Source organism: Pan paniscus, chromosome 2, assembly GCF_029289425.2.
Source record: "Pan paniscus chromosome 2, NHGRI_mPanPan1-v2.0_pri, whole genome shotgun sequence".
In the NCBI taxonomy this organism is placed as follows: Eukaryota; Metazoa; Chordata; class Mammalia; order Primates; family Hominidae; genus Pan; species Pan paniscus.
Genome location: NC_085926.1, coordinates 42,493,199 through 42,509,944, shown reverse-complemented (window position 1 = coordinate 42,509,944; position 16,746 = coordinate 42,493,199). Strand labels below are relative to the sequence as shown.

The window sequence follows — 16,746 nt, the reverse complement described above, 5'->3', positions numbered from 1 at the left end:
GTTGTTGAAAGAAGTGAAAGTCAGGTCATCTTGTCCAGTGAGGCCTAGACAGGCGCAAGGGCTCAAATAGTCTTTAGTACTAACCCCCAACGAAAATAGCAGTCACAACAATGCCCTGGGGGCTGGGAGGCCTCCCCACTTTGCAGGCTCTGCCCCTGCCCTGCTATGTGCAGCAGGCACTTTCCGTGCTCTGCGTTTTGGGCTCTTGTCTACTGTGAAGGTGAAGTTTCATCTCCCAGGACCAGCCTGACCACAGAATGGCCACCAGGGGGCGCAGCTGCTGGCCACCTCCTCAGGTTTCCAGCCAAGGGAAGGTGGCCTTTAGCAAAGGCTGTTCCTATAGCAGCTAATAAAATTCCCAGAAAGAAAGCAAATGCACTATCCTCTCCTGACCATCCTCTAAACACATTGGGGAATTCACTCTCCAAGAGTCTCTGCACCATCTGTCCTGAATCAGAATCTTTTGGAGGAAGGCAGTGACTTCCAAAATAAACATCTGAGTTATTGGGTGCTGGGATTTGGTAGTTGATAGTTTTCAGACACCATCTGCTTCAACCACTTTTTTGCTCAGGTTGAGAAGCTGAGGCTTGTTCTAGGGAGCCAGTGACAGTAAAGTTTGGAGCTCTGTTTCCCCTGAGGAGGAAACAAGTGGCTGTCCCCCACTTGGCAATACCCACAAAGAATAAAAGATGTTCCTTCTATGCCAGGAGGGCTGGATGAGAAGTTCTGGCTGGTGAGTTGCCTTCTTTTTTCTTGGGGCCTACCCCTTGGAGGGGGCCAGGTAGCAGAAGTGCTACCTGACAGCTGCCAAGCATCTTTGGGCAGTGCTAGTGGAGGAGAGGCTCTAAGGAGCCCACCTGGCTCTGCTGAGTCAGCACCAAGACATTGCTGGGATCAAATGTGGTCGGCAAATTCTATGGAATACATTGAAAAACTTGAAGATTATCTTTGTGGCTTGTGGTGGAAAAGGACTTCTTAAGTCAAATGTGGACGGCAAAATCTGTGGAATATGTTGCAGAACTTGAAGATTATCTTTGTGGCTTGTGGCGGAAAAGGACTGCCTTAAGGCAAAATGATTGATGAATTTGACTATATACAAATAAGGATTTCATGGGCAAAGTTAAAAGAATGGGAGGAGATATTTATGATGCCAGAAACCACTAAGGGATTAATAACAGAAGAAATTCCTGTAAATCAGCAAGAAAGAGCAACCCCACTAGAAAATGTGCAGACAATTAACAGAAGAGAAAACCTAAAAAGCTAATAAGCATATGAAGAGATTTCAAATCATTAATACACATTCAAACAACAATAAGACATCACCTCACACCTATGAGTTTGGCAAATCTTGCAAAGCTGGATGGCACTAAGTGCAAGAGGGAGTGTGGAGATGCAGGACTTCGTGCGAGGTGGCAGTGAGTAGAGAGGCACGGCCAATCTGCAGAGCCATGCCACTGTTAAGAGCTGAATTTTGTTCCCCCAAAATTCACATGTTGAAGTCCCAACCCATGAGAAAATAAATGTCTGCTTAAACCACCCAGACTGTGCTACTTTGTTAAGGGCAGCCTAAACAAACTAATACAGCCTACTTACCCAAGTTAAGAGTGCACACCTTGTGAAGCGGAAATTTGACTTCTGGTTATTTGTCCCAGGAAAATTCTTATACAGATCCTCAAGGGGACATGTTCATTGAAGACTTACTGGTGTTGGTGGAAAGCAATCTGTGTATCCATCATGGAAAGAAAGTGTGCAGGCTCACCACAGAGCATCACGATGCAGGCAGATGTACCAGATTTAGATGTAACATCACAAGGATGAATCCTCAAAACTTAGAGCTGAGTCAAAAACAACCGTTATATGATAAGAAATATATGCATACAAGACCATAAAATATTTTGTGAGGATATATGCAAAAAGATACATGTTAAATACACTTGAATGGCTGCTTACAAGGGACCAGGAGCTTGGGAGTTAGGTATAGGGATAATAAGGAATTGTTTTAAAAAGAGGGTTGCTTGTGTCAGCAGTCAGTTCTGAGAGCTCTGGGAGAATGGGGTGGGCCTGCATTTCCCCTGGGAGATCTTGTCCTGGCCTTGCCCAGCCCTGCAGTTGACATGACAAGGTTAAGAAGGCTGGCCTTTGGGGGCCCTAAAGCCCCATATGCTGCCAGAGTGTTTAAGCCTGCACAGGGCTGCAGTGGTGGGGGAAGGGGCGGGGAAACAAGCCTGGGGTTATATTGGTCAGGGAAGGCTCTGGAAGCCATGGGGGGCTTGGGTGGGGAAGAGCAGAGAGGAGAGATTCCAGAGGGGAAAGTGGGCAGGGGGAGCTGGTTCTGACCCCCAAGCCACTAGGGACTCTCCTTCTCATATTCGAGCCGTCTGACCAGCAGTTTCCTGGCCAAGACTTTCCCATATGAGGCACTCAGCTAAAGGGCTCTCATGAGGACAAGGAACACAGCTGCAGGGGGACAGAGGTGCCCTCAAGGCAATTTCTTCCTCCTAACCCAGAAATAGCCTGTTCTGGCCACAGAGCCCAGAGTGTGGGCCTGGGGAAGTGAAGCCAGAGGCGGGTGGGGGTGGGAGGAATAAAGGTGACCAGGACCTTTATTCCCCCAGCCCTGGGGGTTATTCCAGGCGCTTTTCCTGAGGCCCCAGGGATCAGAGCAAGGGCCGGGGCAAGGAACACAGGGCCAGCATTAGAATGAACTTTCTCACAGAGCTGTCCAGCAGGGGCTGGAGAGGCAGTGAGCTCTCCACTGTGAGGTGTGCGGGCAGAAATGAGATGTGTCTAATGGAACCTTGGAACATGCTGTCCCCATCTCACAGACATCGTCTCATACAGAATGCTGGCGTCTGAGGGGACATTTGCCTATCTCCCGGAGTGCCTCCTGTTGTGTCCATCCCACAGGGCGAGTCAGACGCCAGTTGCAGGAAACAGCCTGTGCCAGCTCTTGTTTGAAGAGTAAATATTAGTCTTTTCAAGAGCTGCTTGTTCTGTGTCACTTGGCACCGAGGACATTGAGCTGGAGGCGGGCGGGGGGGACACTCCACATCCAGATGGAGTCTGTGGGCCTGGGTCACTGCTGCAATGAGGGACCCAAGAAACAAGCCTCACCATATCCAGCCAGGCATCCTCTCCTTACTGCTTGGTCAGCCCCTGAGCCCCTGCCTAGGGGAGTTCAGACCCTGCTGAGGCCCCAGGCCACCTGGTTCTCCTTAGCTACTGTCCAGGCTGCTTCTGCAGAGGCAGGGAACTGGATGTTTTGACCTGGACTGCAAGATCTCTGAGGCCCAGCTCTGATGCATATGGTTTAAATTCCTCTGATCATCAGGGAGGGGGAATGACCTGCTCTTGCCCCACTGTCATTCCCTCTGGCCACCCCAACTAACAGAGCACCCCCCTCACTCTAACCCTCATCCTGCCTTCTTTTTCTGTAACTTTTCTCATTTACTATCTGTCTCCACCATTAGAGGGTCAGTTCCATGAGGGCAAGGGCTCTGCCATGTTCACCACTGCATCCTCAGTGTCTAGAACTGTGCACACAGTAATTATTTGCTGAATGAAAATATGATGGTAATACTTTGAAAACATTAAACAGATACCATTCTCATTACCTGGCCCCTGAGATTATATCCCTCTGAAGCCCTCCACCATTATGACCTGGGGAAAGGTGGAGGAGGGGTATGTCATCTCTGCAAGGAGAAAGTGACGATGGAAGGAAGGGAGGAAAGCCCACCTGGTCTCATTACCTAGGAAATATTGAAGGGACACATTGAAACCTGAAAACAGAGGGTGTGTGTGTCCCACTCTGTGTTAGGAAGTCAGTCCTCCAAGCAACCTGTGCCCCTTAAGTGGCCCTTCTAGATAAAATGGTGGATCTATAAATTTAACGCCAAGTAGATCTGAGTGAACACCACCAAGCTACCCTCAGCTCCCAGAGGCCTGGAAGGGACTCAGAAGTTCCTGCATGCTCCCTGGGGCATGAGAAAGGTGGCGGAGTTGGAACTGGTGGATCTGTCATGGTGTTGCCATGGTGAATGGTGAAGTGAGTGCCACAGAGGCCATGGCGGGGGGAAGCTCACACCCAAGGCTGGGTGATGGCATGGCTGAGCCTGGAGCGGTGTGAGGGGCCAGAGTGAGCCTCAGTGGGGCCAAGTCAGCTGGGTAGACCCTGGGGCTGCAGCCAAGAGAGCAGCTATGAGTACCCCAGCCAAAGACCTTGGCAGCAGGGCCAGTGAGTGTCTATGCAGACCTTAGTGCACAAGGACCTTTGTGTGGGGCTCCTCTTCTCTGCCCCAGGAGGCCACCTGTGTTGGGTCCTCTGCCTCATTCCCTATTGGCCAACCTTAGCCAGCTTCCTGGTGGGGGATCCCGACAGCTCCTCACCCTATCTCTACCACATAGCTGGCCCTTTCTGCCCTGGAGTTCCTCTGACTATGTGATGGGATGCCTGCAGGAACCTGCTTCTTGTTCATGCCTGTCAAGCCTGGAAGAGTGAGGGGGCTAACGTGGGCAAACCTTGAGCAACAGAGGCTGGGAGCCAGTGGTTAATGCTTTCCTTCTCTGTCCCTCAGGAGGACAATTTTGGGCGTGTTCTGCCAGCCCTGCGGAGGGTCCCAGTGAATTGAGTCCTGTTGCCCCAGTAGTGGCCAGTGCAATAACTCACCTTTATCGTGAGACAGGGTCTTGGTCTGTCACCAGACTGGAGTGCGGTGGCATAATCATGGCTCCCTACAGCCTCAGCTTCCTGGGCTCAAGTGTTCCTCTCACTTCAGCCTCCCAAGTAGCTAGGACTACAGGCGTGCACCACCACACCCGGCTAATTTTTTATTTTTTAATATTTTTGCAGAGATGGGGTCTCACCATGTTGCCCGGGCTGATGACTCACCTTTATATTGGCTTTCCTCACTTCCCCGTTTCACTCTTCTGTTTCCTGGTCACAGGCCCTTGTCTCAGGCTCTGTTTTCTGGGACTTGGGCTACAATGCCACCTGAGCCGCTGTGCTAGAAATTATCTATTGGCATTCAGCCTCTTCTCTAGCCCCTTCCATGTTCCCCTGCTTCGTTGGGGTTGGAAGGCTCAAGGCTTCCTTTCCGGAATTCTCTCACTGCTAGGAATTTGATGCAACTTAGGCTCTGCCAGAGGGAAGCACCACCAAGACAGTTGGGAAGCAGAGAAAAGTAAAGGCTGTGTTTCCTGCAGCGTGGTGGCTGATGGGTGGGATATGGCAGACCTGAGTTTTCTGCAGCAGCAGGACACTATGTTCCTTCTGCTTTCTTGTCACTAGCTTTAATGGATGTGCAACCGAGATATTGGCAGTAATGTTCGGCAAGGTGGCAGCTGCAATGGTGTGACCATGGATAGAGGTGCACCCAAACTTCCAGCCCTCCAAGCCTTCCTATATTTAATTCCCTACACTCAATCTCTTTCTGTACAAAACACCCGGAATGTTTTCTGTCTCTTACACTGAAGCATGACTGATTTGGATCTCTCCCCTCCCCCATATACTGCACCACCAGGCTCAGGTGGAGGAATATGAAAGATCACACATTTATCCCAAGAAATGTCCAAAAAGAGACTGAGAGTCAGACTCTGTTGGTTACCTACTCAGCAGCCATCCACATTTCTTTCTCAGTAGATCAACTTCCCTTATAGAACCCTCACCAATCTTTGCAGCTGTGGTTTGGGTATGTGACCTAATCCTGGCCTGAAGAGAGTGTGCGAAAGGTGGGTCCTGGGATAGATGACTGTCCCTGATAAAAGGAGACATATAGAGGAAATTCTCCTCCCTGCCAGTGGATGGGGTTCTGTGGGAACATGATGCTTGGGCAGCAACAGTCATTGTGCAGTCATGAGGGGGTAAGTCTGAGGATGAAAGTCCACATACTGAGATGGCAGAGTGGACAGACAGAAAATACCTACATCTGCGGTGACATTGCTGAGCCACTGAATTTGCCCTGGAGCTGCCTCCTTCTAGTAGACATCACCCTGACAGGATCCTTTCCTTCTGAGACACATAAAGACCAGTCTGGAGCTCTCCAGAGTTTCTTCCATGCTAATATCCTGGGACACGGGGATGCTGGGAACCCGGGAGCTGGGCTGGGATTAGAGTGAGGCAAGCAAGATACTTGCTTCAGGTGCAAAATTGAAAGGGGTGGCAAAAAAACCTCAGTGATCAAGATAATATTTTAATCTAATATTTTTTAAATATCAAAATTAATGCAAAACATATATAATCAGCAAAATATCAAGATTTTAAACAAAGAATCAGTGTCACTGATTAGGCCTGCTCTTCATGTGTTTCCACAGAGGGCATCCCTAATGGTCTCACCTATGATGATCTGTGTAATGGAAGAGGCAGGGCTCTGAAGTTTGGAGAACTGGGTTCAAGGCCAGGCTCTATCAGTGACTTTCCTGGTGATCTCAAGCATGTCCTTTCCCTTCTCTGGCCTTTGGTTACCCCATCTGTCCTGTGTAGAGGCTGGGGCATTGCCAGGGTGGCCTTCTGACCTGTCTTCCTTATCCCTATAGCCTACTGGGGTTACTGTCCCTCTTCCTAGGAGACTGTGTCTCCAGGGTCATTGGCTCCTGCCTATTAATATCTTGGCCATCCCTGGCCTGATTGGAGTGTTTAATGACTGCCAGCTGTGGCTCCGGCCCCCTCCCCTGGGAGAGATAAGAGCAGTTCCTGTTCCCACATTGGGAGAGGCTGGGTCATTGTTCATTAAAATAGGCCCTGGGTGAGTGGTGAGAATGGAGGGGCTGATTCTGACTCTTCACCCCACCCCTGCCAGCACAGCAGATGGGGTTGCCTGGGGATATACGCTCCCCACACACCCCTCCCCAAGGGGGCTGCCCTCTGTCCCCACCTGCCACCTGAGCTCTGTCACTTTGGGTCCTGATTCCAATTGCCTTAGAGCTTCTCCTCAGATGTCCTGCAGACATTACATTCAGCATGTCCTAAACCAGGTCATCATTTCCCCAGCCCTCCTCCTCCCCACCTGGATGGGGGACTGGCAGCTTTTCCCAGCCTGCCCCTTGGGCCCTTCTCAGTAGCCAGAGTGGCCCGCCCCAAACCCACCATCATCCCCTCGGCCTCACTTAGGAAGCCTCCACTGTGCTCCTGCTGCAAAGGACCCCTGATGCCCGCCCTCTAGGATTCAGGTATCCCTGGCACCCATCATGTTCTCTTGGGACCCAGAGACCCCTACCTAGCCCTCAGAGACCACCTCGATGTTCCCTGAGACACCGTCCCCTATCCATACTGCTGGCAAACTGGCCACCCTCCTTGGGCAGCCCATGCCCTGGAGTGGCAGGAATCGCCCAGATGGTGACCTCTGCCATGGAGGGGATGGTGGCTCTCTGCACAGGGATGGTGGGGTGCTCCTTGTCCTTGTCTTCCCAGGAGGTACCCACATGAGTCAACTGGGCTTTGCCCTCAGGGACTGGGCTTAGGGCTCAGTCAGTGGCTAGGGTCCAGCCTGTGGCCAGTCAGAGGCTGGGCTCTATCGGCGGTTACAGCTGGGTCTGAGGCAGGGTTTGTGTGCAGCAGAGGTCAGTGGCCTGGGTCTAAGGGCCAGGCCCCGGGTCGCCTTAATTTCAGACTAAAGCCTGATAACCAGTCCTGCGGCCTCACTGCCTCGCCGCCTCCTCCCTTTTGTATCTCACTCTGCATGGCGCTCAGGAGAGAGGCCCGCCCTCTGGATCACTTGGCCTCCTAGGAATGGGCCTCCACCCAGGTGTTTGGGCACTAAGGTCAATCTTAGTGAAGTCCTTGAAGCATCCACCAGGGGGCGATAGAGATGAGTTGGCCTGGCCGGACAGGTACCTGGCAAGGGACCTGGGAGTGGGCGGGGCAGGGGGAGAAGGAGGGGACCAGGAAAAGTCCTGCTTGTGGCCAACCCCATTATTCCACGGCTGTTTCCGGCCTGGGAGACTGTTTCAACTTCTCGCCATCCTTAAGTGCCCATCACTAAGCTTTGCCCTTCCCAGTAACCTCTCTGAGCAGGGCCCCACCTATGTCCTCCCTTTTGTTGCCCACATCTTGGATCTCTGCTTCATTCACTCTCCACCCTCTTGGCTGACAACTGGTCCCCTACCCAGGCTGTCTGCCTTACCCCAAAGCCATGACACACGAATACGGGGGGATATCAGGGACTGTGGTGGGTGGGGCAGATACAGTGTGGTATGGGGGCCCCTCCCAGCCTTCACACAGCCCAGGCAGTCTATAGGGTCCTAACCTGGAAGGCAAGGTGCTGCCCTTTCCTCCGCATTTCTGTCCCCCTCTCCCTTCTCCTTTCTTCTACTGGCCTGAGTTAATCTCTCAAGGAGTCCTGCCAGATCTCTGACCTTGTTCTCTGCACAGCCTCCATCCTCTGTGTATGCCTTAGCCCCCAACTTCTTGGGGCTCCTCCCACCAGCTGCTGTCCTTCCCCTGAGCCCAGGGGGGCAGAGTGGGTGGCAGAAGGCTCTGGGCAGCCCCTCGTCATTAATCATCTGTGCCTTAGCCAGGGACTAAGCAAAGTCATCTAGAACACTCCCTATTGTGCAGGTGGATGGAGAGATTCATAATCAGGAGGAGACCTGCCCATGATCTCTGAGAAAGTCTGAAGCAGAATTGGGATTAAATGACAAGGGCTGGGTCTTCTGGACCTTACTGAGAAGTATGGGGTGGACAGGGTCTCTGGAAGCAGTTCAGAGTGGCACCAAGTAGGGAGTGGGAGGAGGGAAACCAGAGAGAGAGAGGGAGAGAGAGAGAGAGAGAGAGAGAGTGGCATGCCCCAATTGGATGAGGGGAACATGGACAGACTGTCTGTCCCCTGTCTCTCAACTCCTATGCCTTGGAGTGGCGGGAATGCAAGATGCTCAGGGTCAGTAGACTGGGTGCCGTGGCTTACACCTGTAATTCCAGCACTTTGAGAGGCCGAGGTGGGCGGATCACCTGAGGTCTGGAGTTCAAGACCAGCCTGGCCAACATGGCAAAACCTCATCTCTACTAAAAGTACAAAAATGAGCCAGGCGTGGTGGTGCATGCCTGTAGTCCCAGCTACTCAGCAGGCTGAGGCAGGAGAATTGCTTGAACCTGAGAGGTGGAGGTCGCAGTGAGCCAAGATCACACCACTTGCACTCCAGCCTGGGCGACAGAGCGAGACTCCATCTCAAAAAAAAAAAAAAAAGACGCTCAGGGAAGAATGAAAGAAGTTCTAGATGCCCCAGCTCAGCTCTCCACCACCAGTACCTCACTGGTGGTCACCACTGTTGGTCTGGGCAGGGGTGGGGGCTACTGACAATGTTCTCTCTAGCAGGCCTGGGGGTACCTGAGGTCAAGGTTAGGAACAGTGCCTCTTTCTCGATCCTATGGCTGACCATGCACAGGGCAGGGCATGGAGTGTGAATCTAGATGGAGAGACCGTGCCACTCCTGGATATGCTGGGCAACTGATCAAAGGGCATTTCCCTGGGGGTGCCTCTGCCCATGGCTCACAGTCACTTCTATTCTGGCCTGAACACCCCTGACTCTGGCCTCTGAGGATACTGGGTTGGAACTGTCATTGATGATGGGTCCTGGAATGGTACTGGGTCAGACAAGGCATTGAAGTAGCTGGGCAGGCAGATCTGAGCCTTTGCCAGCCCATTCTGACCACATTTTACCAGCTTGACATCCCTCTCCTGCTCCTCTAGCAAGTTTGCAGGAGGTGGGACCCAAGAAGGTCAGCATGGGCAACGGCTTTGGAGACATCTCTTGCTGACTAATGTTATTTGCCATACTGCCTCTGTGTCTAAACCTTTTTATTAGTGCCATATTGTCTCTGCTCACTCAACTTGTGTTGGTGACATTTGTTTTGTCCACTACCTACCTCCTCTTAGCTGAGCCCTGGGTAATTGCAACATGGTCATCCTAGACCCTTGTTTGCAGCAATGTCTGCGGCCTGTGAAACACTCACACTCAACCATTTCTGGGACCCTGGGCAGCTCTGCCAGCTGTTTTGTATTGATCTGAGATTAGAATGGTCTTTTCTTGGCTGGATTTAAGGAGTGGGGGGACACAATGGGGACCTGGTCTTCATCACACTCAGAGGAGAGAGGATACCACTCAAAAAGATGGGAGCTGAAGGCCCTCAGAACTGTGAGCGCCTCATATGAAAATATGGATTTCTGTCAAAAGCCAAAAGAGTGGAGGCATCTGGTTTCAGTAATGTATTAGATCACCCATCCTTTGGGTGGAGGAAGATGGCTCCAAGTTGGAAGCTGGTCCCATTTTAGGCCATATGAGAACATCAACCACCAGGGGAACCAAGCCAATCCAAGCCAACATTTATTGTTGCACAAGCCTGTTGCAGTCCTGAGGGGATCTTCTGGCAGAGGTGTCGGTAGGAAGCTGAGTGGCCACTGGGGTGAAGGGCAGACAGAGGAGGCTGTGACCAGCAGGCTCCTATCCAGATGATACATGAGATGGAGGCCTCCTCAGCCACACTCCAGGGAGGGTGGGGTGGCAAGGGGGATTCAGGGATAATGGTATTAATAATACAAGTGGTAAACAAATAACCAAGAGGATCTGGCTGGTTATGATACACAAAAGTTAGCAGTAAGAGTCTGTGCTTTCACATTCCTATCAGACAGATCTGAGTTCAAATCCTGTATGTGTAGCAGGGTGAGGTATCTGCTTTCTGTCAGAGCCCATGGGTGCACATCTCTGAGCCTAGTTACAACAGTTGGCACATAGGTGGGTGGACAAGGAGGGCAGCTCTCGATTCCTGTTGCTTCCACAGCACAGAGGGATAAGTATGGCTGGTGTGACAGATCCCACTTGACAGATGAAGCCACTGAGACTTGGAGAGCAAGTAGGCTAAGTCTGAGACCTAGCATTCGCTGGTGGCTGCCTTCTCATTTCCCAGAGGCTTCAGAGTCCCTCAGTCCTTGGGTTGCACCGTCCTCCCACCAGACTGACCCTGGGGCCACTCTACTTCGGTGGGGAACCACTAAGATACGTGTGCTCTCAAAACAAAAACTCCAGAATAGCCCACTTTGAAGACCTGATAGCTAAGCGTAAGAGAGAATGGGGTAGTGAGCTGCATCTTCAGTCAACTGCCTGAGTGGTAATGCTTAACCCAAAGGAACTTGACAGCAATGGTGAAATTTCAGGCACTATCGTGGTGTTGGTGCTGGTGACCTTCCCGGGCAGAACCTTTCTGCCCTCAGATCACACCAGTGTTGTTTGAGGATCCACCGGTTGCTTTCCTCCAATTGGGCAGAAGAGCCAGCAGGGGGCAGAGTCAGGATGAAAGTATGTAGACTTTTTGCCCTTGATTGGCGTAGGGGGCCTTTGGAGGAGGAGTCTAATGACTGAGTTCCACCTGCAATCCTCCAGGAGAGGAGCTCCCATCTCTCTTACTTGCTAGAAACGCTCCAGGCAGGCTCTAGGGCTGCGTTCTCTAGGAGTGTCCGGACCAGAGACCAGGGGGCCGGGGGGCAGCCTCCGAGCCCAGGGCCGGGGCTGGCCGCGCCCGGGCAGGCCTCTGTCCCCGGCGTCTGCCGGGGTGAGTGGGAAGGGGCGGGAGGGGCCGCCTTGGGCCCCTGGGATCCTGGTGGTCAGACCAGGGAGACTTCGGCTTGGAAGCTGGAGGAGCGGCGGGCACCGGGGCTGACGCGGGTCAGCATGGAAACCTGCGTGCTGCACGTGGCGCCGTTGCTGCCTCCCGACGGGTGCCGGTATTTGGGGTTCCAGCCCAGGACGCCCTGCAGGTGCCAGCGCCGCCACTTCCGCCTCAGCTCCGCCTGCACCTAGGAGAGGGGAAGGTGGTCAGGCCCGCTGTTGTGGAGCCTCTTCCACTGCTGATTGGGCTGCCCTGGACTTAGGGTTCTGAACTAGCCAGTCTTATTCTCTTCAGGAAATCAAAATGGAGGGACCCCTATGCTGCCTCGGGCGGTGCAAACTTGGGACTGGGTTGAGGCCAGGTTCAGAAGGAGGCCTTGGAATGGCAGGAGGTAAGAGGCAGAGAGGATCCTAGAATACAGTCCAGGGAGAGGGAGGGATGCTGCCTAGGGGTGACTGTACTCCAATTCTTCCCATCCTGGGTCTCCAGCTCACTTGAGTGGGTTTTTTGTGCAATGTAACCAGAGCTCCACAGCAACTCAACCTTCACTGGAAGCCCTCACCCCTCCCCACTCACTGCACACAGCCACTTAACTAGGTGTTTCTCAAACTCTGTTGTGCACAGGAATCCCCCTGGGGTTTAGTAAAAAGCTGTTTGTTTGTTTTTTAAAATAATTATTAAAATGCAGATTCTAAGCCAGCAGGTCTGGGGTGGTCCCAGAGATGCGCATTTTTAACAAGGGCCTAGGTGACACCAGTGCTACTAGTTTGAGGACCATACTTGGAGCAGCAAGGTTTAACCCGTCCTTGCTCTGCACATATCCCACCAATGTTTCTGGACCCTGGTCCTGGGAGTTCCATTGCCTGAGCCCCAAGGACTGGGAGGGGCTTACCTCACCATTGAGGAAGCAGTAGAGGATAGCCACCACAAAACCCTGAGAAGGAAGATGACAGGAGAGGTGAGGTAGACAGATCAGAAGCCCCCAGCCCTGCCCCACCCCTGGCTCCAGCCCCTGTGTTCCCCTGGTTAAGGAAAGAGCTAAGCACAAAGTAGGTGCTTATCTAATACTTATTACAGTAAAAAGATTGGAATCCAGTGGCAAGGGCCAAGACTCCAGGTTGAATTCCCTTAAAAGCCAGGGAAGAATGCAGCCTTAAGTCAACAGCCCATACCTGGAAAGACCCCACGACGAGCTCAAAGACCATCTTCACTTCAGGCTTAAAATTGTCCGGAAAGAAGGCGAACATGATGTAGTGTACTCCAAACAGGGGGATCAGCAGGAGTGTGGACCTGGCTAGCCTCCTGGAGACAGGGGAGGGACAGGCCATGGGTATGTGTGTCCACACATGTGGATATGATAGGGTGTGGCATGGGGGCAGCTGGAGGCACAGAAGATGGGGACAATGACCAGGAAGTGTGAGGATGGACTGTAGGTTCCTCTGAATATTATGCCCTTGTCTGCTCCTGTTCCACAGCTGCAGTGCCTCTGCCCTTCTGCCCCCAGCCCTCCTGGCCTGGAGGGAAGCATGAGAGAGAAAGAAACCCCCTCTATTCTCACCCTTCTGGAGGAGAGAGGGTAAGAGGTAAAGGAGAGGCCAGTGAGAATGATGCTAACAGGGACATGTTAGCTGAAATCCACTATTGGGAGTTCTGTTGCCTGGGCCTCCTGGTCTAGGAGAGGCTTACCTCATCATTGCAGTAGAGGATGCTCTCAGCCATCAAGAGCAGTAGAAAATCTCTTAGGCAACAAGAGATTCTGGTTCCTCCTCTCCTGGTCTCAGTTTTTCCAATTTGTATAATGCAGTAAGTGTATGCTCGACATAGTCAAATTATAGAAACAGAGGCCCACTATGAACTTGGAAGTGTTTTGGGTACTATGAAGTATAGTGCATCCACGAGAGACCATGAGAGAAGACATACTAGGAAACAAGTCTTTCTAACTGGGTGCTGACCACATATGCCCAGGGCCACTTGGGAGGGTGATGGGGACCCAAGTTCATACCTGATCACCAGGGACAACTCAAAATTAATCAGTATCGCCCTCTATCTGTGTTTTTTCTGCTGTGTCTGCTTCTCCAGAAGTTGCCACCTTCTCTGGGGTTGCATCCCCCTCCTCCTACCTCCCCACACCAGTGCATATACTCCCAGCGTGCTCTGAAGGACCAGCTCCTTCTTCACAGCTTTGTGTGCTCAGTAGGGTCAGCATTCATTTTAAATGCTCACCCGCCTCCCGTGGCCCAGAGCTCTTCCTGGTTCAGGCCTCCCAGCCACCTGACCTCATAGCTGATCCAGGCAGTGTGAACCCATTGCTCCCTGGCTAGGAGAGGTGGGGTGTGGATAGGGAGGGTCTCTGACTCTGTCTCTCCTGGCTTAGCAGTCAGTCCAAGGAAGTCTAGCCCAAGGCCTGAGGTCCCACAGCAAGCTGGGGGCAGAGGAGCTGGCCTTGCCCCTCCCACTCCTTCCTGGACCTGGTTCTCAGCCATGCCAAGATCCTGAGCAATGCCCACCCCTCTTCGGCTGCAAAACTATCCCACACACTGGAGGCTAACAGATGGAGGCTTTCTTTAAATCAAAGGCTTATGGGGAGGTGGAGAGTGGGAGCTGACAGCTCTCCTTGAGGAGCTTCATCTCCAACTGCCCCCACCCCTTTTGCCTGCTGACAACTGTTTCCTTTCTGTCTCACCACACAGACCTGGCCCTGACCATGGCCAGCTCTGTTTGCCTCAGATTCAGGCCCTTTTGAACCATTGTAAGTTGGGGGAAATAAGGTCCCATCGGCAAAGGATAGGATAAGGGTGCACAGGCCCGATGTGCTGCCCCTCAGCAGACTGTAGATGCCCCCCCGCCCCCCAGCCTTTCCTTCTCAGACAGGAAGGGAAGCTCCACCTACACACCTGGCAGGAGAGAATGCAGTCACACCAGGAATGTGAGTCTTAGTCTCATCAGGGAGAATCACAGGATTCCAGAATAGAATCCTAAATCCAGCAGTGTGTGACATTCTAGCCAGGAATCTTAGAACCACAGCACAGACTCTCCAAAGAGAAGCCAGGCCAAGAAGAATCCCAGGACTGGAAGGCCTTGTGGGACGTCCCAGGTATGTCTTGTGTCAATAGCACTGATACTCAATCTCCTACTCCCATCTATGAGCATGCAGACCCTACTTGCCTTCCCACAGCCTCCCTTTTCATATTTTTCATGTTTCTTTAGCTCTGTCTTCAAGCCTTGTTGCTCCCGCAAAAAAACCTGCCTCTTCCTCCAGTCCTCCCAAGCAGGGGGAACAGTCCTGACACCTTTCCAAGCCCTGGTCCATGGACATTGTGCCCCCTTCTCCCTGCCCATGGTGACCTGCTCCAAAACCCTCAAGGAGAAGGGAGTGTATGTCAGTTTCCTCCCTGTAAAGTAAAGATAATTTTGCAGGGGACTGTGTGGATGAAATGACATGATGCATGGAAATCCCTTAGCATGTGCCTGGCATGTAAACTGCAGGTGTCATCATTATTACTGAGGAATACTGAGTCCCGAACATGGCTGTCTCATTGGTGGACTGGGGTCTCCCCCAGGGCATTCATCTACTATGTGTTTATTGCACCCTTTTTCCATGTGAGGCACATGCCAGGGACTGGGCACATGGTATGAACAAGACACAGGTCATTGGTGTCCTCTTGAGCTCCCTGGCTTGGCAGCAGATGCATACCTGGGAAGGATGCTAGGTGAGTGTGGGCAGGAGAAGCATGCATGGGGCTCTGAGTGCAGCCTGGTGAGGCTGGGGCTGGAGCAGGGGATGGTGGTGGGCTGAGCCAGGCCATGGTGGAGGTGGGAAAGAACAATGTGGCTCTTTGGTGACTCTGGATGTTTGGGGTGGGAGGACTTCAAGGAGATGTGGGATGATTTGAGGACTGGGGATGGAGGTACCGGGGGCTGAGGCACTAGGCCCACACTCACGAGTATGGACTGCTGTCACTCTTCCTGATATCTGGGGGCCGCAGTTTCTGAAGCAGGATTCGGATGATGCAAATAAACAGGATGAAGTTTACCTAGTGGGTGGGGACCCAAGTTCGGGCAGTCAGAGTGGGAAGGCTGAGGTGTTCAGGCCCCTCGACTGCTGGCCTGTCTTCTTTCCCAGGGTCCTGCTGCCCCTCTCTCTATCTTACCTCTCCTCTGGTGTTTCCCCTTTGGGCAGGTCGTCCGGGAACTCTACCTCCTTCAAATCCCTAAGGACTGTGCTCCCAATCCGCTTACGCTCAAGGAAGAACTGGTAGGACAGGGGTGGGGATGATCCTGCATTGGGCATTAGGAAGCTACGTTTCAGTTCTGACCTAGATACTAATTTCCCATGTGACCTTGGGCTAAGTTGCCTGCCCTTTGGGCCTGTTTCCCCATCTCTAGGTGGTGGGAGGGTATCTTACCAAGATGGAGGTGAGGATGGGGCCCTTTATGATCCACCACAGTGAGGAGTTGATGGTGTCCCAGCACCTGAGCAGACCGTGGGGAGGAATGAGAGGGATTGTCCTCAGCCAGAGAGAGACTCAGCAGCACCTCCCCCAGTTGTCCCCAGCTCTGCTCCCGAGCACTTTAGCAACCCCGGGCCCAGAGTCTGTTGCTCCCCAGGTCCTCCTCCAGCCTCCCCTCTGGCCCGAGAGCTGTGGTTTTTGTCCACTCACCAAGGCCAGATGGCATTATCATCCCACCCAGGGGGTCTGCCCAAGTGATGGCAGCCGGGGGAGTGTGTGGGGCAGCAGCTCACCCATAATCCTCAAAATGGATCCTGGCAATGGTCCACACCATGGTGAATGTGCTGGGTACCCCTGTCAGGCCCAGGGAGAGTGAAAGAGCAGAGAGGGCACAGGAAGCAGGGGTAGAGGGCATGAGGGAGAGATTTTGGAGAAAAGCAGGGAGAGGGAGGGAGAGAGAAAAGAGTGGGTTGTCAGTCTACTGTGTTTGGTTGCACAGGTTGTTCACCACGGAGGGATGCTCCACTGAGGGGGTGAAGCTGTATGCCTGAAGGGCTGTGTCTACCTAGACGGACATTCTCTTTCTAATTGTGACAGAGGCCCTTTATAGATTAGCAGTGGCCCTGTGTATTTCGGGAGCTAAAGGGAAATGGAAAGATGTTCACAAAATCTGTCCCACAGGTCAGCCCTAGGTGCAGCTGC

The 16,746-nt window shown here is 52.6% G+C and overlaps 1 protein-coding gene across 11 annotated transcripts in view; it reads right to left on the bottom strand.

The window, feature by feature from the left end:
* Positions 1 to 6,167: 6,167 nt before the first annotated feature.
* Positions 6,168 to 16,746, bottom strand: part of VIPR1 (vasoactive intestinal peptide receptor 1) — a 39,108-nt gene continuing 28,529 nt past the window's right edge. For all 11 annotated transcript variants that reach the window (XM_003826050.5, XM_008951479.5, XM_008951480.5 and 8 more), the window contains 6 exons: positions 16,338 to 16,398; positions 16,000 to 16,066; positions 15,536 to 15,627; positions 12,766 to 12,895; positions 12,486 to 12,527; positions 6,168 to 11,780 (listed from right to left, as the gene is read on the bottom strand). In XM_003826050.5, coding sequence (XP_003826098.1) covers positions 11,589 to 11,780; positions 12,486 to 12,527; positions 12,766 to 12,895; positions 15,536 to 15,627; positions 16,000 to 16,066; positions 16,338 to 16,398 — 584 coding nt within the window. In that variant the 3' untranslated portion in view covers positions 6,168 to 11,588. The remainder of the gene's footprint in view (positions 11,781 to 12,485; positions 12,528 to 12,765; positions 12,896 to 15,535; positions 15,628 to 15,999; positions 16,067 to 16,337; positions 16,399 to 16,746) is intronic.